Source organism: Taurulus bubalis (assembly GCF_910589615.1).
Source record: "Taurulus bubalis genome assembly, chromosome: 8".
In the NCBI taxonomy this organism is placed as follows: Eukaryota; Metazoa; Chordata; class Actinopteri; order Perciformes; family Cottidae; genus Taurulus; species Taurulus bubalis.
The window spans coordinates 25,260,918-25,286,761 of NC_136596.1; the positions used below are offsets into that span (position 1 = coordinate 25,260,918).

Sequence of the window (25,844 nt, forward strand, 5' to 3'; positions counted from 1 at the left end):
TGAAACAATGTCGCTAGCCAACATTAGACTGATCCTGAAAAAAAAACAAGGACCCCGAAGATCCGGCGTCTTACAGGCTCATTGAGGCTATTGAGCCTTTAGCTCAGCTCATCAGAACCACACCAGCGATAAGAGGTTTTAATGTCAATGGTACAGTACAAAAAATGTCTCTCTATGCGGATGATGTCCTGCTGTACCTGATTGAGATAGACACTACCATCCCGTGTCTACTTGAATGTCTACAACAGTTTGGGCACATATCAGGCTTTAAAGTTAACCTATCAAAAACCGAGGCCATGCCCATTGGCGCTATGGCAGGCTCTACGCCACCTAGTGGATTCCCTTTTCACTGGTCACTCAGGGAGATAACATACCTTGGAATTAGAATTGGCCCCTTCCTTGAAAAACTGGTTAAACTCAACCTTAAACCAATCACAACACGCATTAAGGAAGACCTGAATAGGTGGGGAACGTTACCAGCTTCCTGGTTGGGCAGGATAAGCGTGCTCAAAATGAATATACTGCCCAGGTTGCTGTACCCTCTACAGATGCTGCCAAACTCAATTACCAACAGCTTCTTCATTAACTTGGATAAAATGTTCACACAATTCCTCTGGCAGGGCAAAAAGGTTAGAATGAAAATAAGTAAACTACAGAAAAGCAAGCAACAGGGAGGACTGGGAGTCCCTAACATAAAGTTTTACTACTGGGCAGCAAAAATGCGGTACATATACGAGTGGGTGAATCCAGAGACTACAAACGCATGGATTGACATAGAGTCGACAAATTGTGGCTTACTCGCTTTAAAAAACTGCCCCTTCGTGAACTACAAAAGGGCAAAGCTGGAGGTCCAAAATAACTTTACTGTACGGAACACATTGAACACCAGAAATAAGATCACGGTCTACTTTAGATTTAAGAATAATTTTTCACTTTTGGCTCCCATATGGCGAAACCCGGATTTCCCCCCCTCATGCCAAGACCATGTGTTTAGGCTCTGGCAGGAGAAGGGTCTGGACCAGCTGGTCAAACTCTATAAAAGAGGAACAATGCAGTCGTTTGAGGGCCTGAAGAGCAAATACTCTCTCCAACAGTCCCATTTCTTCCGCTATCTACAAATAAGACATTATATACCCCAAATCTTACATGCTCCAAGCATATGCTTTTTGGAAGAAATCCTCACACAACCCATACCAAAAAGATTCACTTCCCATGTCTATAAAACCTTTGTCCTGAATCTTAATTACTCCACTGGCCACATCTGTAAACAGTGGCAGATGGACATGGAGTGTCAGATAGAGGAAATGTCTGGACATCAATTATGGAAAACACACTTAACATTCTGAGCTGTAGCACAGATAAAGAAAGACAATTTAAAATACTACATAGACTGCATTGTACGCCATTGCTGAGGGGCAGGCTTGGCCTCGGTTCCCCTACATGTAGTAAATGTAACTCTGAAGTTGGTACTTATATACACATGTTTTGGAAATGTGCAAAGATACAAACATTTTGGAGAGAAGTGAAGGACGAAGTGGTTTCTTTGATGGGATATGACCTGGAACTCTAACCTCCTCAATGTGTTCTGGCAGCTGAAGTGAGCAGTGCAAGGAGCAGCAGCAACGCTAAACTGATTGGAATACTTTTGTATATAGCACGAAAGACTATTCTTAAATTCTGGATTTCTAAAGATACCCCTTCTATGGACGACTGGTATAAGGGTATTTTGGAAGTCCTTCCTCTGGAAAAGTTGACCCACACCCTTCATGACAGTGTCAAGGGATTTGTCAAGACATAGAAACCGGTCTTAGACATGGTGGATCCTTCTGGACTGGACTTTGATCTGCCGGATTAAAAATACTGGCACCGATGCTGACTTAAACTGACCAAGTCTAATAACCAAGATGTAGTTATCTCTGACTGGTGATGTGCAAATGTGTTTATTATTTGTTGTGGTTGTCTATGTACTTTTATTTTATTTTGCAAATTCATTTTTTCCTTTTAGTGTTGTTTTCTATTTCCATCTTTCGTTTGTATTGTATCCTTAAAGTTCTGTCTTGTAAAGTTGTAAAATCTAAATAAATATATATAAAAAAAAAAAAAAGCTGTGATGCATTCAGGAAAAGTCTTTTGAACGGGACGTTCACACGTCGCCTTTTTTTGCGCCGTCATTGATGTCAATGTAGACGAAGATGAAGAGGCTTTAAGGGTTCCAACCACACGTGATGAGGAAGAAACCAATCACAGCTGGCAGATATCGCTTCTGTTCGTTCCGTAACCATCTCGGATATAAAGTTTTCCACGCGGTTTTCGACGTGAGCTTTCTTCTGTGTCTGCAGGCAGATTCTACTGCAGGTTTTACTTCACCGTCGTTATTTTTTCTTTTGCTGCAGTGCCCATCAGCTTCCACAAAGATCATCACGGCCAGCCTTAACCAGACTGAATTATCTGTGATGGAAGCCGCAGCCAACCTTTTAACCTCCGACGATCACCCTCTCCTCCATTCAAACCCAATCTCCTAAATAGCACCGAAGATGGCGAGTAAACTGATACGTTCCACTGCTGCAAATTAAACCGGCCGTAAGGAAACTGTGAGCAAAGTAACTGTGACATCTCCCATTATCGCTTTAGTGGCCCACTAGAAGGGCAGGAAATGGGATTTCTGGGTGCTGACACGTTGCATTTTGGGAGGTGTAGGAGAATTTAGAACAGGTTAGAGCCAACCCCAGGTCCATAGATGATGTTAGATACTGACTCTTAAACAGTATAAGTATGACCTCTGCTAGGTTACACACACTATCAATGTGTTATTTCAGATTTTCACTGAATTATGTGGCGTTTCAACTCGTTTTGCACTCAAATGGGACATTTCTGAAAGAATAGCTGCTCTGCATTCATTATCTGATCAACTCTCACCGGTCGCTATAACTGTGGGTACTTCACCAGGCATATGTGTGCTCGCATGTATTTTATTGGCCGCGGCTGTGTCGTTAAGTGCAGCCCTCTGGCTCGTCGAACAAAATCCCGGTAAAAACAGTCTCATCCAGCCTTTTTACGTCCTCCAAGGAAAAACGTTACTTCACAAAAACAAACTGCATCTTCCAAAGAGGAGGCCAGCTGTGCTCCGTAGTTCGTGACAAAGACTCACCTGCGGGCACTCGACGCGTCCACACTCGGCCCTGTGGCAGACCACCTGACCCCGGTTGCAGGCGCAGAACTGGCAGCTTGTGGCGTTCCACATGTCTCCGTGGAAACGCGCCGTGCCCTCGTACACGCAGCTTCCCTTGGCGGCGGCACATCCGTCGCAGCACTGACCAGCTCGCTTCACTTTGGTCTGACCCTGCGGGGGAGAAGGGTTGGGGTTTCATTTGGGTTTTCCATGTGCAATAAAAACAACGAGACAAAGAAAAAGGAAAATGTTGTTTTTTTTGTTGGTTTTTCAGCAGACGGATAAGAATGTGTGTGTTGCATCATGAAGGGAAACATTACGACTGAGGGCTGTAGGTCCTCTGGATCTCATGGAGACAGGTCCTCTGTAAGTGGAGGCCGTGTGTTCAAAGTCTGTCCGTGCATTAACAGAGTGGTTCATAATGAGCTCTGCTTTACTAGTTCCTCTCCTGCTTATTCAGAGTGCTGGTTTGGAGGCTGCGAGCGAGTCCACTGGGAATCTTCTCTTTGCATCAATTTTTCGTCTTCTGTTATCATCAGCGGAGGGAAAAAGGGCTGCAAGCTGAGAATGTTTCACTTTAACTTTTAGGTTATAAATAGATGGAAACTTTGAGAGAAATAGCAAAACAGGGGTTTCCACGGAAAAAGGTTGAATAACCACCGAGCAGTTTTTCGAAAACAGACAATGGGTCACTCTATATTCTGTAGATTTCCAAAAATCTGAAGCAACACATTCAAATTTCTCTTTATTTTGTATGTGCAATCAACAAATATACCATAAACGTCTTTATGGACTCTTTGTGGCTCATTTTAGTGACTTTCCCACAATAAGAGCATGTCCATATGTGTTTTCTTTTCACCGACTCCCACAAAGAGATCATGAACAACAACAGTAAATGTACTGACGAGGAAACCGCCTCTGAGCTGTAGAGCTCGGTTAAAAACGCATCAACGTCAAACTCACTGTTGTTCCTTCGTCACCACCAACTGTCGTTTATTTTGACAAATGCACAATTTCCTTGTGTTCGTTTGATATAAAAACTACAGGGACGATATATTTTGGGTGAATGATTTACAGAAACTCATTCATGCTTTCAGGTCCAGCGAGGTGGACTCATACAATGATTTCTGGCCTAAAAAAGAATAGGATTTCGGGGAGGAGCTTGGAAGAAGTCTGAACACTTGTAGAATAAAAGGAGTTATCTGCCGAAGCTCTCGGCTTGTTTCCTTTCACAAGTACAAGGAGCACATCTCTCTGCATCTTAAAGGTTGTCCTCCAGTTGAAGGGTAGATTTTAGTGCTACTGCTAGTTGATAAATTACTTAGTGGCTTACGGCTAAAATACATTTTTGATTTGCTTAAAGAATATAAACTCAGTTGGGCCCTTAGATCTTCAGTCAGCTGGTCGCCTCCAGTCAGAACCCACGAAGAGAAGACGTATTTAACTTCTGTGATTATCTCCAATGCGCACCAACTTTTGTCCATTCGGAATAAAAAATTAAACTACTTCCTCTACTTCTGTTATCTTTTATTTTGCCTTGTCGTGCACTTGTATGTGCGTGGCCCTTTAAGGTTTTGTGCGTCTGGATTCATCTGGATTCAAGGACTTCACTAACAAGAGTTCCAGCACGGGATGGAAGCTGCGAGCTGTGTGTGTGTGTGTGTGCGTGCGTGTGTGTGTGTGTGTGTGTGTGTGTGTGTGTGTGTGTGTGTGTGTGTGTGTGTGTGTGTGTGTGTGTGGGGGTGTGTGTGTGTGTGTGTGTGTGTGCGCGTGTGTGTGTGTGTGTGTGTGCGTGCGTGTGTGTGTGTGTGTGTGTGTGTGTGTGTGTGTGTGTGTGTGTGTGTGTGTGGTGTGTGTGTGTGTGTGTGTGTGTGTGCGTGTGTGTGTGTGTGTCAAACAGAGCACAGTAGACTATTTCTGTGTGGTCTTGCATAAATAAACGTTGCTGCATCTATTAGAATTTCAACACAGAGCCAAATGTTTGAGGTCAATTCTGTATAAAAGTGAATGTAAATGAGTGTGTGTGTGTGTGTGTGTGTGTGTGTGTGTGTGTGTGTGTGTGTGTGTGTGAGAGGCTACCCACCTTGTCGCAGGTGAAGGGCTGACAGGTGTGTGTGTGGCATTTAGACTGACCCCGGTCACACACACATGTGGTGCAGGAGTTCTTCTGCCACTGCTCGCCGTGCTGCAAAGATACACACAGATTCACACACTTAGACCATCTCTAAACTACACACGCACACACACACACACACACACACACACACACACACACACACACACTCTGTCTATCTCTCTTATATGGCCTTACACACATTGAATCCCAGGCTGATTGTGGGAAACTCAAAGCTCATTTGAACTCAATGAGTGTCTACTTGTCTGTGTCGGCTTACAGAGTCGGTAAAGGATGCCTAGGCAGAGTAAATGGCGCGCACACAGACACGCACACACGCACACACACACACACACACACACACGCGCACACACACACACTCTTTGCTGTCAGGAGCAAATAGCAGCTATCAAATGTAGACCTTATTCTCTCCAAATTTAACAGAGAACTGAACTCTTATACGACCCGTATAATATATATTATATAATATAATGATGTCATTATAAACGTTATGCTCCGCCTGCTTTGAGGTGCCAAAACAATTAGTCAATGAGATAATTAGCTTAATGTGGAGAGTTAAATTTAGAATTGATGGGGAAAAAAACAACCTTGGCCTGGCTTTAAATGTTACTCGATATCTTTCCCTTATTAATTATGCACATATTATTAATATAAAAATCTGACGTTGCTCATATTCAATATTCCTTCAGCTCAATCTACCTGCTCACCTCTCTGCTCTGCTCTTGCTAGTTATTCAGACATACATGGAAGAAGAAGAAGAAGAAGAAGAAGTAGAAGAAGAAGAAGAAGAAGAAGAAGAAGAAGAAGAAGAAGAAGAAGAAGAAGAAGAAGAAGAAGAAGAGCGTGTACAAGGTCACCTACAAGTCAATGTATCTGAATGTTAATGTATTTTACATTTCGCTCTCGTAGACATAGTCTCCTCCGCCGTGCCTGATGTGTTTTTCTCCTTAAATATATAATCTGTTTCAGTTTGGGGTCAACTTCCTGTCGCTGTCAGATTAGATCCTTCCTCTTCGGGACTAAACTGCTCGATTAAATATTGACCGAAGCACGGAGGCTACAGATTAATTCAGAATTTCACAAGAAAGAAGACGTTTCTCACTGATATAACATTTATAACAAACGTGTATCAAAGAGATCAGAACTCTGTGAGGCACTTTGCAGAGCTCTTTGAACATCACTAACCTCGAAGTATGAAGTATTAATGGGGATAAAAACGTGAGAGATTTGTGAGAGATTTGTAACGAACTGTAGCGCAGATCCTTTTTCTTTTCTTTTTCAGACGACTGAAACTCACATTTGATTCATTAAGAGTTCAAACGGCTTCGTTCTCACCTGAGCAAACATGCTGACGCAAAGAGGTCTGAGGACATCAGCTGTGAACACGTTCAATGGAAAGAAGTCGCAATCCTTAAAAGAGGCTTTGAATCAAAGTGGTTTACATGTTCGCCTTTTCAAACCAGATCTATTAGCGATTCAAACTCTGGAGGACGATATCATTGGGTTATTATTTCCCAAGAAAATAACTCAATTATCACAGAGGTAAAACGTAAAGTGTCGGCGTGTTGCTTTTTTGATGATGAACTAAAGGGACCATATGTGGACTGAGGAGGAGTGACGTAAAGAAGCCGTATACGTCTGTCAATCACCTTGTAGCCCCGCCCTAAAGCATCCCCTGCTTTATGTTCTGTTTGACTCTAAATTAGAGCTGAACGATTTGGGAAAAACCATCTAATTGCGATTTTTTTCCTCCAATATTGCAATTGCGATTTAATATACAATTTTATTTTTTTTTAATTTTATCCTCTCTTTTCCCCAACAAAACATAATGAATGATTTAAATATGACCAACACAATATTAGATACATTTAGTGTAAAATGTTCTTTCCCATTGACTGAGCCTATTTGTTAGAATTAAATAAAAAGAGGAGTGGGAGGAAATATGAATTTATTTAATCCCATCCACTTTCCACAACTCAACATAATTTATATATATTTAGCTTCCTGATTACTAATCAACACATCTCTCTCTCTATTTTGCGCACACACACACACACACACACACACACACACACACACACACACACACAAAAACACAGCGACATGATAATTTACCAATGGCAAAATGTAATCTGTGCCCAAAACACTGGAGCCTCGTCCATTCATTGCGCCGTGCAGCCAGCACCATATTTGACGCGTTGTCTGTCGTGATGCAGACGTGTTTCTCCTCGTTGAGTTCCCGAGCTCCGAGGTTGAAACCTCCGTCAATAAAATGGACTGTAAGACTCTGGTAAGGCTCAGCTGTGCGGCTTGACCACAGATCAGTAGTGGTAGAAATAAAGTCCACCGTTTTAAGCTCCGTGGCGACTTTCTCTTTGCAATTTTTGTCCAGCTCCGGTAAGGCAGTCTGACTGAAATATGTACGGGGGGTATCCTGTACCGTTTATCAAGCGTTTTTATCAATGCTATGGACCCAGGCTTGGTCACCGGGCTGAGAGGCATCATATCTTTGGCTATGAACTCGGTTATTGCCCGAGTGATTTCCCCGTGTCGTTGTGAATTACGTTCATATGGATTGACGCTTTCAAACATTTCGGTCAGTGATCCCTGTCTTGAGGTATTTGGCTTGTCTGGCGCACTGGTGCGCGGCATCTTGGCCATACAACTGTCATACGTTGATTTGTGGTGTTTTTTTAAGTGCTGGAACAAGTTTGTAATGTTACCCCGTGAAGTAGCAACAGGAGCGCGGCATGCTCTGCACATCACCTGACGCTGCGCAGCATCTTCTTTTTTGAAACCAGAACAGCACGTGCTGTTCCTCTTCGAGACTAAAGTCTCAGCTGTGTCAGTTTCTGACTGTTCCGTGGAGCCAGAGGCCATTGCGCAACAGGTTAACGGGCCGCATGAAAAGTTGATGCAGCCGAGTTCTCCGCTCTTTCACTCGCGTCACGTGATGACGTTGTAATCGCGCACTTTGCGGTTAGAAAATCTCGTTTTATCATATCGCGATATTATCGCAAATGCAATTAATCGTTCAGCCCTACTCTAAATGTTACAAACATATATATATACATATATAAACATATATGTATATATATATATATTGTTGTGGGTTTCAGACGAGAAGCAAGGCGACATGATTCGTTCACTATAAGACAGTAAAAAAAAACTATTGAGATGAGCCGATGTCCCCTGATATCTGAGGGGAACATCGCACACACACACACACACACACACACACACACACACACACACACACACATGATCAAAGGAGAAACTTGGCAGTGAGAAGAGGAGTGTGTTCAGTTTAAACACAGCAGGAAAAAGCAAGAGGGAGCAGATGAGGTTAGAGAGGAGGGAGGAGGTAAAGAAGGAGGAGAGGAGACGATGGGAGAAGAGAGGTAGAGGAGGGAAAGAGGAGAGGAGAAGAGAGGTGGAGGAAGAAAGAGGAGGAAAAGGGAGGAGACAAGAGCTGGAGTAGGGTGAGAGGAGAACAGATGAAAGTAGAGCTGGTGGAGGAGAAGAGATGTGAGGGGAAGTGAAGGAGAAATTAGGAGAGGAGGAAAGGAGAGAGGACGATGGGAGGGGAGAAGAGAAAGGAGGAAAAGAGAGGGGAGGGGAAGAGAAAGAAGCTTGGACTGTTTTCATCTCAACATCAAAACACACACACCGCTCCCTACCTGGTACTGTTTCCCAGCGGACAGACAGGGGTTGGACACACACTGAGGACAGCAGCGGCCCGGCGGGATCACCAAGTTCTCGTGCTGAAGGACGAGATAAAAAATAATAATTAAATAATAATAAACCTTCCAAACACTCTAAAGTCGTCTTACATGTAATATGTTGTTTATTAAACATGAGTAGGGATGCAAGAATGTGTGTGAGTGTGAGTGAGACAGCGAGGCTAGCAGTTAGGCCCCGCTTTCAGTCTTTGTGCTAAGCTAGGCTAAACGAGGCTGAGCACGGTGGCTGCGTTAAACATTCATTCGTTCATTGACGGACTTTGCTATACAGATGTGTATCTATAAGGGAATGGAAAGAAGAAGAAAAAACGACCGCGCGGCCACTTTTCATGTCAAGCTGTTTCCGTCTTTGTTGAAAAAAAAAGTTCTGCCATTGATGCATTTATTATAATGTGAATATTGTTGCTTCGAGCAATAGAAAACAAGGTCCTCTTAATCAATCGTGTATTGGATTGTCTTTGAATCAGAATGTTCCTTCAGCATTTCATGCCATTATGTTTATTTCCCAACGAAGGATGGACGGAGCGACCATTAAAAAGAAGTGTGTGTGTGTGTTTTTTCTCTATTTACAGAAACTCACCGGCCTGCAGGCCACTGGCTGACACTCTGCCACCAAACACTGGACCTCCCCGTCGCTGCAGACGCATCTGGAGCAGAGGCTTGGCGCCCACTCTTCCCCGTCTCTGTAGGCCGCACCCTGCCAGGAGCAAGGCCCTGAGACACACACACACACACACACACACACACACACACACACACACACACACACACACACACACACAAACAGATAAAACGCAGAATGAGTAAACAGAGAAAATGAGAGTCAGGTAATGAGCTGACTGCCAGAGCACTGTGTTTGCCCTCAAACCCGGTGATTTACAGCGATGGGGGGGGGGCGGGGAGGAAGTCGCTAATTAGCAGCTAACCGCCGGGATGCATCACGGCAGCTTGGAGACGTCGTTAGAGTTGATAACAGCTCGGCTCCGACTGCTCAGTGCATCTAACAGCTCTCTGTGTGTCACAACAACAATCCGGCTGATAGAAGACGTTATGGGATCCAATAGGGCTCTCTGACCGGGGCAGGTGTGCTGGAGACCCGGCTTCATGTTGGAAGTTCAGAGAAGTAAATGGGAAGAATAAAGGGTCATCGGAGGGACAAGGGTTTAGAACAGGAAATAAGTGTAATTTGGATAAAAATCACACTGCAGATTATTTGACTTTTAGTGTGATGAGACGTCCCCAGCTGTAACTAATCTTCAGTAATATTCACACACATACGCAAACAAAATACTGCATCATATCACTCACCACCGGGACCCCAATGAAAAGCATTCATCTCTTTTATTAATGGGAATACTTCTGCTACAAAATAAAATAACATTTGCATGTCTGGAAAAGCTCTCCCACACCTCCAAGTCTATAATGTGAGTCTCGTTCCTCCAGTCGCATGCTCACTATTCACTATCACATAAATACACACGTCTTTGATAAAACCCTCGTAATATAAAAGGTGTGAGACCACAGGTAAAGGTGCAGAACACAGCAAAAGAGCTAACGGAGATAACGGTGTTCACCTGATGGGGGACTGGATGGAGGACTGGGTGGAGGACTGAAAGGGGGACTGGATGAAGGACTGAAAGGGGGGCTGGATGAGGGACTGAAAGGGGGGCTGGATGGAGGACTGAAAGGGGGGCTGGATGGAGGACTGAAAGGGGGGCTGGATGAGGGACTGAAAGGGGGACTGGATGAAGGACTGAAAGGGGGGCTGGATGGAGGACTGGATGGAGGACTGAAAGGGGGGCTGGATGGAGGACTGGATGGAGGACTGAAAGGGGGGACTGGATGGGGGACTGGATGGACGACTGAAAGGGGAGCTGGATGGGGGACTGGATGGAGGACTGAAAGGGGGGCTGGATAGGGGACTGGATGGAGGACTGAAAGGGGGCGCGCTAGTCGACATTACTCCACTATATCTTTGACAAATAGCCGTTTGCTGCTATCTTAATGTTCCAAATGGTAAATACAGCTCATTACACTTAAATAGTATGTTTTTAGTGAAGATGCTTGTGTTTGGGAAGTAGAAAGCACACAGCTGGATAAATGAGACTTGGATTGAGCTGCACGAGGTGTGCGAGGGGTTTGAGAAACGGATGTGTTGATGTAGTTTTGCTGTTCAATTCCGCGAGACGTTTCTCTGTTTTCTGAGAGAAAAACAAAGCTTTTATGGGGAATTCATCACGACTGACAAACAGACGGTCATTTTGTGGGCGAGGTCTTCCTTGAAGATTTGCATTGGGAACATTTGCATTTTTATTGCAGTGGATGTGCGTGGATGGATGCACCTGACTCGCATCTTCATACTTCGTAATAAAATCTTCTGGGACTAAATCGAATAAAACGTGGTTGTTTACAGCAATGATTGTGGGGAAGAAAAAATGATAAATCACACATATTATCCTGGTAATGTTTTTGAAAATAATATATCCAAACACAAACAACAAAAAGGTATGGGGTTTATAGCAGTATTTTGTGTTATATTGTTTTGTGTGTCACTGTTTCACAAACATTGCATTTTGCACTATATTGTGCATTGGAAGGATTTGTATTTTACAGTAGATTTAGTCTTTCTCCAGTAGAGCTGCTCCTTAATGTGACTGAAGTGAAGCTGCTGTGTCTGAATGTGTGGCGTTAAGGAGGGCATCATCGACAAATAACATGGGTTCATTTTTATGTGTGGGTGAGTGGAGAATATTCTATAACAACCATTCTCACTAAAAGGATTTTGGAGTCATTCACAGTCAATCTGGTTTTCTAACTATAAGTTGCAGAGACTTTAAATTAAAAGAGTGCATGAAAGTGGACATTTACATGAATATGCATTTATTCAGCTGATGCTGTTATTTAAAGAGACTTAAAATAAATGCATTCAACCATTTAGGCTTTAGGTAGGATGTACCTAAAGTAGGATGACATATAGGACAATTCGGTGGCGGACTGTTTTTGGCATTTGTGCATTAAAGGAAATGTAATGTCTACAATAGGTCATAAGAGAAATTGTAAGTAAAACAAGAAAGAAAAAATAATAAAATGATGCAGCTGGGGAAGGGGGTAATATTCCTAGAAAAAGATTTACGAGTCAGGAACTTGGATATCCTGCGAGAATAAAGTCACAAATGAATGACACGATGATGTCATCAAGGAATCACATCGCTTCACTTTGTAAAGTTGGATCAACCTCAAAGTAAGCCACTGAGCACAAAATATATATATAATATACAGAAAATAAGTATTTATTTATTTTCATAAGAGACCGTAGAAAAAACAAGAAAGAAAACTTGGTTATTTGTCTTTCTGGACCTTCGGCTGGCTCAGAAGAATAAAACGTACAACGGGTTCGAATTAAGCACGATGCATACCGATGTTAAAAATAAGACAGAAAGATGAATGGAGAAAAAAATTAATTCAATTGAAATGAAAAGGTCTATATGTATCTTTCAGAACTTTTGGGAGAACAAAAATTCAGATAAAATAAAATCTGCAACTTAAATCCCAGTGAATTTCTGATTTGTTTTCTCAAACATTTATGACTTTATTCTCAAAGAATTGTTGTTGTTTTATATTTAATTATTTTTTGTAATGTATTCATTTTGACCTCCAACGGCCCTCATACGCCTTCGTACACGTCTTAATTATCAGCCGAAAAGCACTGCAACCACATACTTTTGCCTGGTTTCCGTCCAGAACCAAATTCAGAAATGCAAATTAATGTACATTTTCTATCCGCAACCCTCATGCAAATACTGTGTGAGTTGGTTCATTAAGATAAACGGCCTCCTGTCGCGGTGCCATTAAATCATTTCTAAATAAAGAGGATGAAATTAACAGCCCTGTTATTGCAACCAGTCTGCATGAAAGTAGGTGGGTGGAAGCCATTTTTGTTTGTCAGACTGACAACAAGCAGGCGTGTGTTTGTTTTGTTGCTCTGAAGATTTTCGCAACTTTCAATACGGAGCTTTCAAAAACAGCCTCAATTTGTATAGCTCAGTTTAAACAAATCCCTCAGAAACAGCTGGCAGCATCTTTAATCTGTTCGTGCATGTTGGGCCTGACATCCTCTCACCTCCGTTGCGGCCGCACTTGGGGCAGCACTCTCCAGCCGGGCTGAACGGGCTCTGGTCCCCGGGGCAGCTGAGGGGAGGGCAGGGCCGAGCGCTGCAGGAAACACTCCCTCTGGAGCAGACGCACGCTGAACAGGGTGACGCACTCCACTGGCTGTCATGCTGCGGGGGAAACCAGAGAAACAGTTACACTCTGAAATACAACACAAATAGATGGGGGAGGAGGAGGGAGCAGAGAGACAGTGGGATGAAGGAGGCTGGTTCGCTCTCTGCGGACCGGACGACTTTGTAAATCTAAGCCTGAGTGACAGACAAGGGAACAGAGTGACACGATGGGGAGGGAGAGGAAAGATGTCTCCAACTCACTCTGGGAAGAGGGAAGGACGACAAGAGGGTGAATGTGGACGAAGATATTCCACAACTATTCCCGTAAATAACAACAATCTGAAGCTTACACGGCTCATGTAAACATCCTATTCCGTTTGGATAGTCTACGTCAGGCCTTATTCTGACACGTGGGATGTGTTTGTACCGTTCTGGTTCAGGGAGCATTCTTTGGGACGTGCACATGGCGCATTCAGAGGACGCGTCTTAATGTGGGATTTACGGCAGTTTGCAGCACGTGGCATCGTTTTCCTGTTTGCTCTGCAAACGCAAAACAAATCCGGCAAAAACATACGCAAACGCTGGAGCAGAGATGCATGCACAAAAGAAAAGAAGAAGAAACACACCTACTTTCATGTACCTTATGACTTGGATCTCAACAGGGTTTTTGGGGGATATTAGTAAAAATCACGGTGTTTGAAGGAATGAAAGAGGGAGGCTGAGTTCACACGGTCCAACAAGAAAACGTACATTAAAAAAATCATTTTGATGCAAAGAAGCAAAGCGGCACAAGCGTCGCTATGCTTTTCCACATCATGAACGACGTGTGCGGGGCATCGACGTGGGATTCACTGGTAATGAAGAAGATGCACAGGTTTTCACGTTAATCGGAATATGCACGGCTGCATGTAAACGGGAATATTAGTGGAATATTAATTTTCATCAACCATGTAAACGGCTTATTATTAGGAATATTGTCTTTTTGTAGAATAAGGGGCAAAAAACAGAATAATTGGAGCGTGGAAAGACAGGTTTAGACGTGATTCCTTCCCCGATGTCTCTTCATCGTTACCATCTTTTCATACGTGCATATACTGGGACGGATAAAAGGCCTTGGGCCAACATGTGTTGGTCTGACAGATGAGGAGGTTTTAAGTCCTGTGATTGATAGAAGCAGATTGATGGAATCGACACTCGGCACAACCATCTCGTGGGTATTAATTAGAGTAGTATTTATAGTGGAGTACATCCACATATATTTGAGTTCAGTCTGTTTTTTTCCTTTCGCTCAAAGCGAGAAACCAGCACGTCAACGTCGCCTGCAGTCAAATTGATAGAGGTGAGGAGTCTTTACTCGTTTTCTGAAGCGTCAGGCTGTGCAATAAAAACCTTCTTTACCCAGCGTGAAATAAATCATTAGTATGTGTTTTAATGGAGAATTGATCTAAATTCTTTTTCACCTTGGAAAGAATAGATGTCTGAGGAGAACAACAAGCAAAAGCCATTGATGGTTATGGCTCACAGCCGAAAGGCAAATTATTCCTTTAAATTCATATTTTGGAACTATGGGTCACGGCCGCTGTCCAGGGTGCTGATTGTGGAGCTTCAACAGCAACAGTTTTCTGCTACTTTAAAATACTGTGAGATAAGAAATAAATGTCTGCATATTGGCTACTGATAGATTCAACCAACAAATCATCAAGTCCTCGCCCTTTGTGTTCTGGTATATCTGCAGGAAGAGTTTGACAGTTTGAGAGTTTTGACAGCCGTTGCTGTTCTTCAGTGAAGAAGCAGAAAGGTCATGACTCCTCTCCAGTCTTCCTCTCCTGGTAGTTCAGATCTGCATGAAGTGCCACTTCTCCAGGGAAGAGGGACGCCAGTGGACTCCCCAAAACCCGGCGCTTTGTTTTTCCCCCTTCGAGGACATGCACTGTCAGTTGATAGAAGACGAACAAGACAGCGATTGTTTCTTTAGTGAAAGGGAGGCGGGGAAAGGGGGTGGGATCCTGGAACCAGTTATTCAGCAATGGCTAAAGTTAACAAATGAATGCCTTGTGATTTATAAGTGTAATCACCTTGTATGTAATCTTTTTTGAATTTATGGTTTGCCTACTAGACGAGAGAAAAAACACCACACGCTCGTGTGATAATTGAAAGTGTCACTCAAAAAGCAAAAGGCATTAATCTTCTGCTGTAACAGTCTTCCCACTAGCTCTTACACCATGACAGTGGGCATGTCCTCCCAAGTGCAAGGAGCAAGTGTATTAGTGAGGTCACCCACTGATGCTTGGGGATCAGGTCTGTATAGGAAAACTATTTCTTTATGGATCTGGCTAGAAATGGCAATTGAAAGGGACAAACACAATCTGTTTTTTTACATTTCCCTGCATTGGAGCGATATTTAAGATGTGGACGTAGTCACAGTGATGTCACACATTGGTTAGTGGACTACGGATTTGAAGTCTCGAGTTTGGCTAGTGGGCCGACAGAAGAGGGTGAAGCAACCGAACACTGGATGAGACATTTGTAGGAGACCAAAATACAATGAATTTCACTGAACTGAAAACACACAGTGAAAGGGTTGAAACAATGCTATGTAGGAGGTTGAAGCATAGACTTTTATACAACCAGAAAAAAAATCTGCTTTTTGTGGGTGCCATTAACCTGTTTTGCACTAAATATCTTTTCAAGATAATAACAATAAAGTGCAACCTGTGAAAAACTAAACAAAATAAGTTCAAATATTTGGCAATAAAAGAGTTTTAAGGAGTTTTACACTCAATATATTTTCAAGATAATAACAATAACGTGCAACCTGTGCAACACAAAACAGAATTAGTGCAGATATGTGAGAAATCACGTTTTATCAGTATTAGTGGCTGCAATGAGTCTGCTTTCCTCTAAATCTCAAGTTGCAGGCCACTGTCAATTCAGGCTTAATGTTGAGCTTAGATCTGTATTCTGTTTTTTGAGACACAACAGCAAAACGCCAAGAATCAGCAATGCGCAAGAGTAACTAGTTAACGGCGTAACGTAAACATTTACGTTGCGCCGTTACTGTAATGCAGAGGTATTACAGGTGGGGCGCTGGAGGGAAATGCAGAATTTCTTTATTAGAGGGGTGCGCCCCACAGTTTGAGAACCACTGGTGTAGAGGCTGCATCTGTATGCGTGTATTTCAGTGTTTTGTAGAATAGTTGGATTATCATAGAAACAGAGGAAGAGTCAACTTCACTTACTCCATAAACGAGTCCTTCGTACTGGCAGGAACCCTGGGACGAGGAGATGCACTCCGGACAGCACTTGTTGGCAGGGATCCTCAAGCGCTCACCCTGTAGAAACACACAGACATGAATACACACAAATCCCCAGAGAAAAGAGAAAATGGATGCAGGTCCCTTTAAGCAGCGCGGATAAAAATCCTGTCGACTACAATCTGCCCATTTCCATATAAAGTAACCGTCATGTGAACCAATTAGTACAACGGGGCCAGATAATAATGAAAACATGAGGACTCTATCAGGCGTGTGCAGCGTGCAGAATACAGAGGTGTTACAAAGCATATTATAATACAGATTCAACACCCAGCCCTTTATCCACGCTGCATACACACCCTGATTGAGGCCGGATGCGTGGAAACAAGAACACGTGAATGCAGCGAGGGGGCCAGGTGAATAGTTTAGGTGTCATTTATATGTGAATACAAATGATATAGAATGGAAAAAGAAGGAGGTGTTGGAGGGGGGTGTTCAATTTGTATAAGGTGAGGGATAACAACCCCCAAAAGGGCTTCCGAGAATGTCTTGTGTCAATCGAAAAATAAATTAAAACTGAATTGAGGTGCAACGAATATGCAGAAGAAGACAAATTGCATGTGAACAGGCAGAAGAATGACAACGACGTAAATGTATGAATAACAACTATGGGACACAGAATAGATGGGGAGGGAGCTGTGCAGCAGGTAGCCGTTTGCCAAAGCGAGGGTTTGTGTTGCACTTTCAGCTCCATCGATCACCGGCAAGCAAACACAATTTTAAGATAAACACGAGACCACCAGTTGACAGCATATGTAAAATTCATCCATCACAACAGCCACTTTGTGCTAATAAATTAAACACTAAAACCTCTAAATGCGTTCATATATTTAAGCTGTTGGTCTCTCTTTTTCCTGAACTATTCATCTTGCAGTCCCTCCGGCCCTTTTTTGTTCTTTTCCTTTTTTTTTGTCTGCCGCCTTAAATTGAATAACCAAAATGTGACTGTAGAACAAGAATTTGATCTAATTTCAGATAGCATTGCTGCAAATGAAGAGAGATAGTTCAGGCTCAGGGAGAAAAGTTGTATTTATCAGTGGACGTCTGCATTCTCGCAAGGATTTACACTCTTGCAGTTGCGTTAGCAGGAAAATCAACAATCACGTCGGGTGAAGTGTGGTCAGTGAATATGTGATTTATCGAGCTACTTTCCTGTCTCATTATAAAATAATGTTAACCCAAACGTAAAAATGTAGTGGACTGTGAAGGTGATGTATCTTCGTATATTATTGTTACCCATTATATAAAACCTTTTAAGTTAATTGTTCATGCAGTTTTCTAATCTTACTATGTGACACAAAGTTGTATTCCTGCTGGTGCCAGTTGTGGTTCTGAACAAGGAATATTATTATAATCTAGGATATTTGTTTAGCTTGTTATTTGGCCATTAGTTAGTGGCCCATGGTGTAAATTTCCAACAACATTGTAAAATTAAACTGTGAAAGAGGCAAAATTGCAGAATTGAGTATTAATATTAATGAACAGAAAACATGCAGAGGCATTTGCATTGTTGTTTTATGCAACAAAATATATTAAAAAAAACAAGTATCTTAGTTTGAGCTGCAACTATTAGTCCATTAATCAATAAACAGAGTTCCAGTAAGCAGCTTCCAGTTTCTCAAATATGAGATTTTGCTAAAACAAACTTGGAAACCCCTAAAATCGCAGAATTCTTGAACTCAGTCAGAATCAGAATCAGAACCATTTATTTCCATGTATGTTTTCACATACAAGAAATGTGTCATGGCGGGTGGTGCATAACTAAACAACATTAAACAATAAACGGGGAGAAATGGGAGCATGTTTAAATTTACAATTAAGTATACAATAGAATATACAATTCAAATAAAGTGCACAGACAAACAGTCTAACTGTTAACTATCAGACTAACAGTACTTTAAGGTGAAATGTAAATGTAATGTGAAAGTGATAAGTGTGATGTGAAAGTGGAAAGTGTAATAGTAAAGTGGCAAGTGTATTTAAATATGAGGTCTGAAGGGATGTGCACGGAAGTGACCGGTAGGACATTGTCTGGGGGTGACAGAGTGATAGTCAGTCTGTTGATGAGCCCGACTGCCGACGGGAAAAAACTGTTAGTGTGGCGTGAGGTCTTGGTCCTGATGGACCGCAGCCTCCTGCCAGATGAGAGTGACACAAACAGTTTGTGTCAGTATGTGTTACTTAAAAAAAAATTCAAACAACAAAACACATAAATGAGCCGTCCTGTATTAACACTCTGTGGAAGATGGTTAACCCAGGGTGGAAAACACTCCAGAAATATTAAGGGGACTTGAAATGAAATTTAGAGGTGGGTTTCACAAAGTTAACAGGGTGAGGAATAAAAGGAAATTTAAGCTTTAGATAATGACAGTGGATTTCAAAAGAAAGCCCTATAATCAGAGTCAGACAGATGATAAAAACCTTCATAGTTGTTTTTTTCAAAGTGTAGATGAGAGAGAGTCACATTTTAAGAGCGTTGTAAGTGTAGGGAGCACACGGCTTGGTGGGCATGATGACTAATTTTTAATCAACATTGAATTGAAAGCCAGCAGAGTGGAATTCATTAGACAATGATTGTTGCCTTAGCTCAGGGTTGGGATTGGATTTGATGGCATCACCGCAGGCTTTGAGGTTTAAATCACATTTAAATAGAAGCACAGGGAGGAACAGCCGGATAGGGGGAGTGAAAAGCTTTGAAAATGTGCCCATGTGAATTCAAATGAGGCACACACAAAAAAACGGTCTCTGAACAGTTGTCATTGTGGCAAATCAAAAGGTGCAAATCTGCAGACTTTGCTGCACATAGTGTGTCATTTCATTCATTCTTGTTGTAACGGAAACTCACGAAAGACAAGTGATTAAAAGGGCCTTAAAAGTAGATCTGTACCTCAATGTAAAAAATGAATGAGGCAGTTAAAATCACCAAAACAGGATCTTGAATATTTAAGACTATTCATTTCATTCACTTAGTGTTGGAGTCTGCAACTGATTCAGTTTGCTGTCCCATGGCGAATGAAAGATATTTTACATTCTGTGGATAAAAAATATACTTCACAGCTTCTAAATGTCAATGACAGCGGTCTGCATTTTCATAAGTGTATGTGAACTCTTTTGTTGTCCAATCCTGCAAAAGTAGAGTTGCTTTTGAAAGAACATTCTTAATGGTAAACTTAAACTCTGGATACAGCATTTTAGGTTAAGTTAAATTAGGCTATGTCGAGTGAAATATTTTGTCCAATCCCCCCGCCTGCCTCCCCCGAAATTAATGTATTAGCTAAATGTAATGTTCTCAAACTAACTAAATAAATACAGTGTAATGTTACTCTAACTCAATAGCTAACGTTAGCTTGTAAACGTTACCTAATTAGCTATTTGCAACATTTAAAGTTAGTGTGGATAAAGACCGAAACCTTTCAATTGTTTAACCTCCATCTGCCTGCAAAATATTTTTTCCATTTGTTAAACCTAATGGTCTTTTCCAAACTGAATAAAGTAAGTAAGTAAGTAAAGTTGATTTATATTGCAGTTATCACAGACAAAGGTCACAAAGTGCTGTGCAGGAGTCGAGAAAACTAAAAACAAAACATAAATTAAACCAAATTGACAATAACAGGGTATTACAAGTATTACAACAGTTAAGAAAGGATAGTAAAATACACATTAAAAGACGGTGCAGTAAAATACAAAATAAAATTAATAAATAAATAAAAACATAAAAAGCAGCCCCTAGACCATATATTTAACCAAACACCAGTGTAAACAGGTATGTCCAACCTTTTTTGCGTCACGGACTGGTTTGGTGTGGGAGATAAATATGCTGAAATAAAATGATACGACCGGCATACAAACCAATATAAAGTACATACAAAATACAACTCACCATTATGCTGAGTTATCGCCATATTATTCAGAGAGGGCGCGCTTCATTTTTGGGGTAACGATCGTTATGTGACCGAGACGAGCGTCTTGACATGTGTCAAGAGGTACAGGCGGATGTATCCGGTCATTTTTCAAAATTGTATTATTTTTCAAAATTGTATTATTTATTATCGCGGTCTTTTAGACCGCGATAATAAATCAAATATTTTTTACTTTCTGTGCGGTCAGGTACCAAAGGACCCATGGACCGGTACCGCGGTATTGCACTTCAGCCTAAAAGGTTGGAAGCTGATCTTATGAAGCTTAATGATCTGAAACTACTGTTTCTAACATTAAAAGATTAGTTATTCGACAACGTTTAGCATGGAACAACTACATTTGTATTCTGTAATAACCAAATTGCCATTTGATCTCGTTACCTTCAGTAACTTGTTCCACAGAAGAGCTGTGGTCCTTTGACTGTTATATCTTATTCCTCTTAGCTCCATTGTTGGCCAAAGTTAATGTTATATAATTACATCAATGAGACTTAACTGTTGCATTAACACATGCACTGTAGTTTATTTTTACTCAACACATACACCGAGTTGCTGCCACAAATAGCCGACTCATTGGCACACTGAATGTGTGTTAATCTGCCACTGAAAATAGTCCCCGACAAATTTAGGGTTTACTGATGTTTGAGTTTTTTGGACAGATTTAAAAGGTGAAAAAAGGCATCATATCTGTAAAGAACAATATGCTGAAAGCAAACATATTGTTCCTTTTGAACGATAGATTTCCTGTCTCCTTGGGTATGAATTGCCTTCTGTAGTTAGTCAATAAGATAATTATAAAAGCACCCAAACATCTCCTTGTAAAGACTTCTTACCCTCTGGAAGTCACACTCTGGGTTGGGGCAGTGGCTGAGCCGGCAGACGGCCACGTCGCTGTGGCAGCTACACTCCTGACACGACTGCGGTCTCCATGATGTGTTGTTCTGTCAAGACAAAAGCAAAAATACAAAACATGAACTTGATTCATCGCTGCAAAACATTTGAATGAAAAAAAAATCACTCCCTCATGCTCCATTATCATAACCTAACACAACCACATGTCATGTTAATGTTGACAGCCGGGGTAAATGACAGTAAACATATAGACCCCGTTGTGCATATTAATGCAACTGATGAAATCTCTCACTTGCTTTGAGATTTACAGGTTATGTGCAGCAGCTAGTTGCTTGAGTTCTGCATTTTTGATTTACGTCCTCTGTTGTAACTTTCCAAAGTTAATTATCGCTCCCATTTTATGATATTTAAGGGACTGATTTATGTCAGTCTGCGTCATATCAAGGGAATCAGAACTGCTTCCAATGCATTGCAGGAGCTCCAGTACGTGAGGCCCGCGGTGGCCGAGTACGGTTTCGCCGCTCGAGCTTACAAAATGAAATGTTAGAAAATAATTTCACACTTTGAACTCTTATCCTCCTTCTCTATACCTGAAGCTGTATAACACTGATGGATTTCTGCTGCAGGTGGAGTGAAACAGCTTCAGTGTTGATTATGGCCAACGAGACGAGTAAAATGCAGAAAGACCGTTGACCACTTCTGCGCCATGTTGGTGAATCTTTGAGGTCGCCTGCTATTTGTCAACGGCTCATAACACAGAGCTGACAATGTCTTATGGCGAGCTGAAAGCCAAAACTAAATCAATATTCTAGCCAGCATAAGCTCAGATATATCATCTCACAGTCCATAAATCCGATTTAGCCGGATGATTAATTACCCACTCATGACGGGAATATCCACGGGCAGCTATTCTTCTGGAGTGGACACTTTGTGGACGGGAGGACTGTTAAATGTGGAGACTTTTCCTCCTTGTGGGATGGTAACTAAAGCAGAATTCCTAACAGAACAGGAAACTTCAGCAAACCACCAGACCTCTAATAGTCCCATATACTGGGCTGACACACCGAAGGAGGTGGCCTAACGTGTTCAGGTGTGCCAGCTGTGCACCCAAGGGGCTCAACTTACTATTCCTGCATGTAGAATGGAAACGTTTAAGGTAATTCAATCAGGAAATTCAGTAATTCAATCATTTTGGCAGCAGAGCGTGCCCAACTCTAGAAATGTGCAATACATTGGTGTAAAACCTTCACCTTAAAGTCCCAGTGTGCATGATTTAAACATGTTTGACATTGGCGACTTGTGGCAAAATGTCTCAGTTGTCTGCAAACACCAATATATGCCATCAACACACGTATAAAATATGCTATACTCACATACATCAGAATCATATTCAGCCAATTTACAGACTTTAATCTCCTGGGGAGAAGATGGGAGTTGTTCCCTGTAATGTGGTTTAAACTTCTTTAACCCCGCTTGAGCCCCAGACATTTTTCTCAAAAATTCCAAATGGTTTGCATAGCCAGACTAAACACAGAATATCTCCACAGCCACAAGGGCTATTTTAATCATTTCAAAAGGTATAATATACAGAAAACACTTGTGAAACTAGTGAAGAGGTTCATATACCAGTATATTTGTTACTGGTTTATTGGTCTATGATAGAACACAGGAAAGAAAACAAAACTCCAGGATGTATTTGCTCTTTTTAATTATGCATATCATCGCACAAAAAATAGGAGTATGTGTTAACAGAAAGTTTGACTTGATTAAGTGAAGTAAACTTTTTTTTTGTAATTCATTTAGTGCACATTTCATGTACCGTAGGTTTAGGTCAGCTGAAAGCAAAAATGCCCTAGCTTTCTTCCTAGACCTTGAACGCCTCTGGTTCCAACACAGACGGCCTCTGTTCAAGCAGATGCACCCATACATACCAAGCAAGGCCGTGTGGAATATTGTTTCATTCATAAGTAAGTAATACTTCAGTTTTTTGGCTGGAATGTGGTCGGTATCTTGCTGAGGCTTTGTCTGACGGTGGATTTGGCGCAAGTCCGGATTCTGTAGGTCGTACGCTTTACAGAAAAGTGTGCCAATCATGTGTGGCATCAAGCTAGGGATATGAACATTTATTTTTCCATAATTTGGGGAGCTCTTTCGAGTCCTTATATGCTCTTAAGGCCAGGCTTTGCAGTTATTTTGCTATGTCACATCAGTGGCTTTAGTATTGATTCATGGGAGTACGAGGACTTGAAGAGTGAGGAAGAGCTCCTGATGAGGAATTCAGTTATTTAATAGAACTGCAATGATCAATCAATAAGTTGTCAAATACATTTTTTGACAACTATCACCGTATGAGATTTTTTAAGAAGGAAAGTCATAATTCTCTAATTCCAGCTTCTAAAATGTCAATATTATTTTGGTTTATTTACTGCTGTTTGACAGTTAACTGTATATCTTTGAGTTGGGGGTCAAAATAAATACATTTTAGGACTTCACCTTGGCTTTTGAGAAACACTGGTCAACATTTATCCCCATTTTCAGACATAAAAAAAAAGAAACGACAGATTAATCAACAATGAAAATATGTGTTAGTTGCAGCCCTATTCTTTAAAACTGTTTGTTCCAACACATGAAGATATTTCATGATGAAACATGTTTAAAATGGTTGCACTCATGACAAACATGTAATTTAATTGCTCACCGCATTTTTTTCAATATTTCAACATATATATGACCTCAATAAAGAAAGTTTTCCAGAGCTTGTAACAATGCAATAATGAGGGAATCAAGGAGGGTTCCTTGAGGAACTCCCGCAAACATTTAACACATTGAGGGTCAGATTGAGGGTCAGATTGAGGGTCTTTGAAGCAATTAAAAAGGTACACGCGTGATGCTCCAATACAAGAAAAAGCAATCCGTACAAAACACCAAAACCAGATTCACTGCGACAGGCACTCACGGATTTATTCGCACTATTACAAGGAGGGAAACTGCCTCGCAGGTAATGTGTTCTGACTGCAAAGAGCCATTCCCAGGACAGAGTGGGATCAGTTTGTCACGCTGAGTATTCCTCTCTGTCTCTGTTTGCATTGGAATAAAAACTTGCCAGAGATACTTGCCCCTGGCCTTTTCTGAACTTCTTCCAGAAAACTATCTCCGGTCGCCGTTAAAGGGCCAGCGTGACATCCCGACCGTAACTATTTCAGCTCGGATCCAGCAAACCAACCAACCAACCTCATACTTTCAAGTCCATTCTCTCCAAAGTGGTGACAATCGTCTTTTCATCAGATCACCTACTGACAGATTTGCCCCCGACTAGGGAAAAGAATTTCAAAGCAAACTCATAAATGAAAAATCCTTCCTGACTGGGCCAGAACATAAGAATCTCAGGCTACTCAGTTATATTTTGTTTTTCTTTAGAAAAGAGTGTAAAACTCAAAAATCGATTTAAGTGAAGAGCAGGAAGATTGAGTTCAGAGGGTAGAAGCAAATTAAAAAGCTATTAAAGCACCGGAGAAGGTATAAGTACTGATAAACACAAAACAATACATATTTTCATGAATTGTACTGTGTTTACACAAAAAAAAGCTCCAGCACGGAAATCCTTTTTCATATCAGACACAGATACAATCCTATTTTTCACAGATTTAGAAAACTAATCGCTTAAAAAATAATGACTTTTCAGAACATTTGACTTACGAAATCAACAACGGACAGGTGTGTCTACTTGAGCCTCTTGTAACCTACTTTAGTCTAAAGTTTGTTTACGTAACGTTTAAATTGTTATTTTGACTGCAAAATCAGAAGGATCATTATTCCTCAAGCGCTTTCAAACAAGAAATACAATTCAATTCAGCCACAATCCTCGATCTGTGTGGAAGTGTATGAGTGTGTGGAAGTGTTAAAGAGATGATCTCTATCTCACGTTATCACCACCAGGAGTAATACAGACTTTACAGGTGTTTCGTTATAGACGGTCCTGATCCCTCAGTTTTTTTAATGTCACTTTGTAATTCATTTGGGTCTTTTTGCAGGTATTTTGTGTCTGGATGTTTTGCCCCTTTTTGCTTGTTATTGTTATTTTGTGTCTCTTTGTTTCTGTCAATTTTTCGTCTAATCAGATTATAGTTTTAGCCAAGTCTACTTTTTCTTGTGTCTCTTTGTCATGCGCCTCTTTGTGTCTCTTTAAAGCTGTTTTGCATGTCTTTGTAGTCTTTTTTATGTTTCTCGTGGTCATTTTGTGTCCCTTTGTAAACATTTTGTGGTCATTTTGAGTCCCTTTGTAGACATTTTGTGATCATGTGTGTCTTTTTGTGGTCATGTTGTCCCTTTGTAGACATGTTGTGGTCATTTTGAGTGTCTTTCTGGTTGTTTTGTGGTTTGTAGCTGGTGCCCAGTGGTTTGTAGCCTATACCGGGGGTTTGTAGCCTGTAACCGGTAGACCTATTCAGCGATCAGAGGCTGACGGGGGCTGCCGGGACACTTTATTCTCTAT

General features: G+C 41.4%; 1 protein-coding gene across 1 annotated transcript in view; it reads right to left on the reverse strand.

Annotated features, from left to right (window-relative positions):
- The window catches only part of fras1 (Fraser extracellular matrix complex subunit 1), a gene marked incomplete at its 5' end in the record, with an annotated part of 223,559 nt that overhangs the window by 143,332 nt on the left and 54,383 nt on the right, over positions 1–25,844 (reverse strand). The window contains 7 exons of the mRNA XM_079222966.1: positions 3,149–3,340; positions 5,253–5,354; positions 8,984–9,067; positions 9,627–9,760; positions 13,167–13,326; positions 16,509–16,601; positions 21,334–21,441. Coding sequence (XP_079079092.1) covers positions 3,149–3,340; positions 5,253–5,354; positions 8,984–9,067; positions 9,627–9,760; positions 13,167–13,326; positions 16,509–16,601; positions 21,334–21,441 — 873 coding nt within the window. The remainder of the gene's footprint in view (positions 1–3,148; positions 3,341–5,252; positions 5,355–8,983; positions 9,068–9,626; positions 9,761–13,166; positions 13,327–16,508; positions 16,602–21,333; positions 21,442–25,844) is intronic.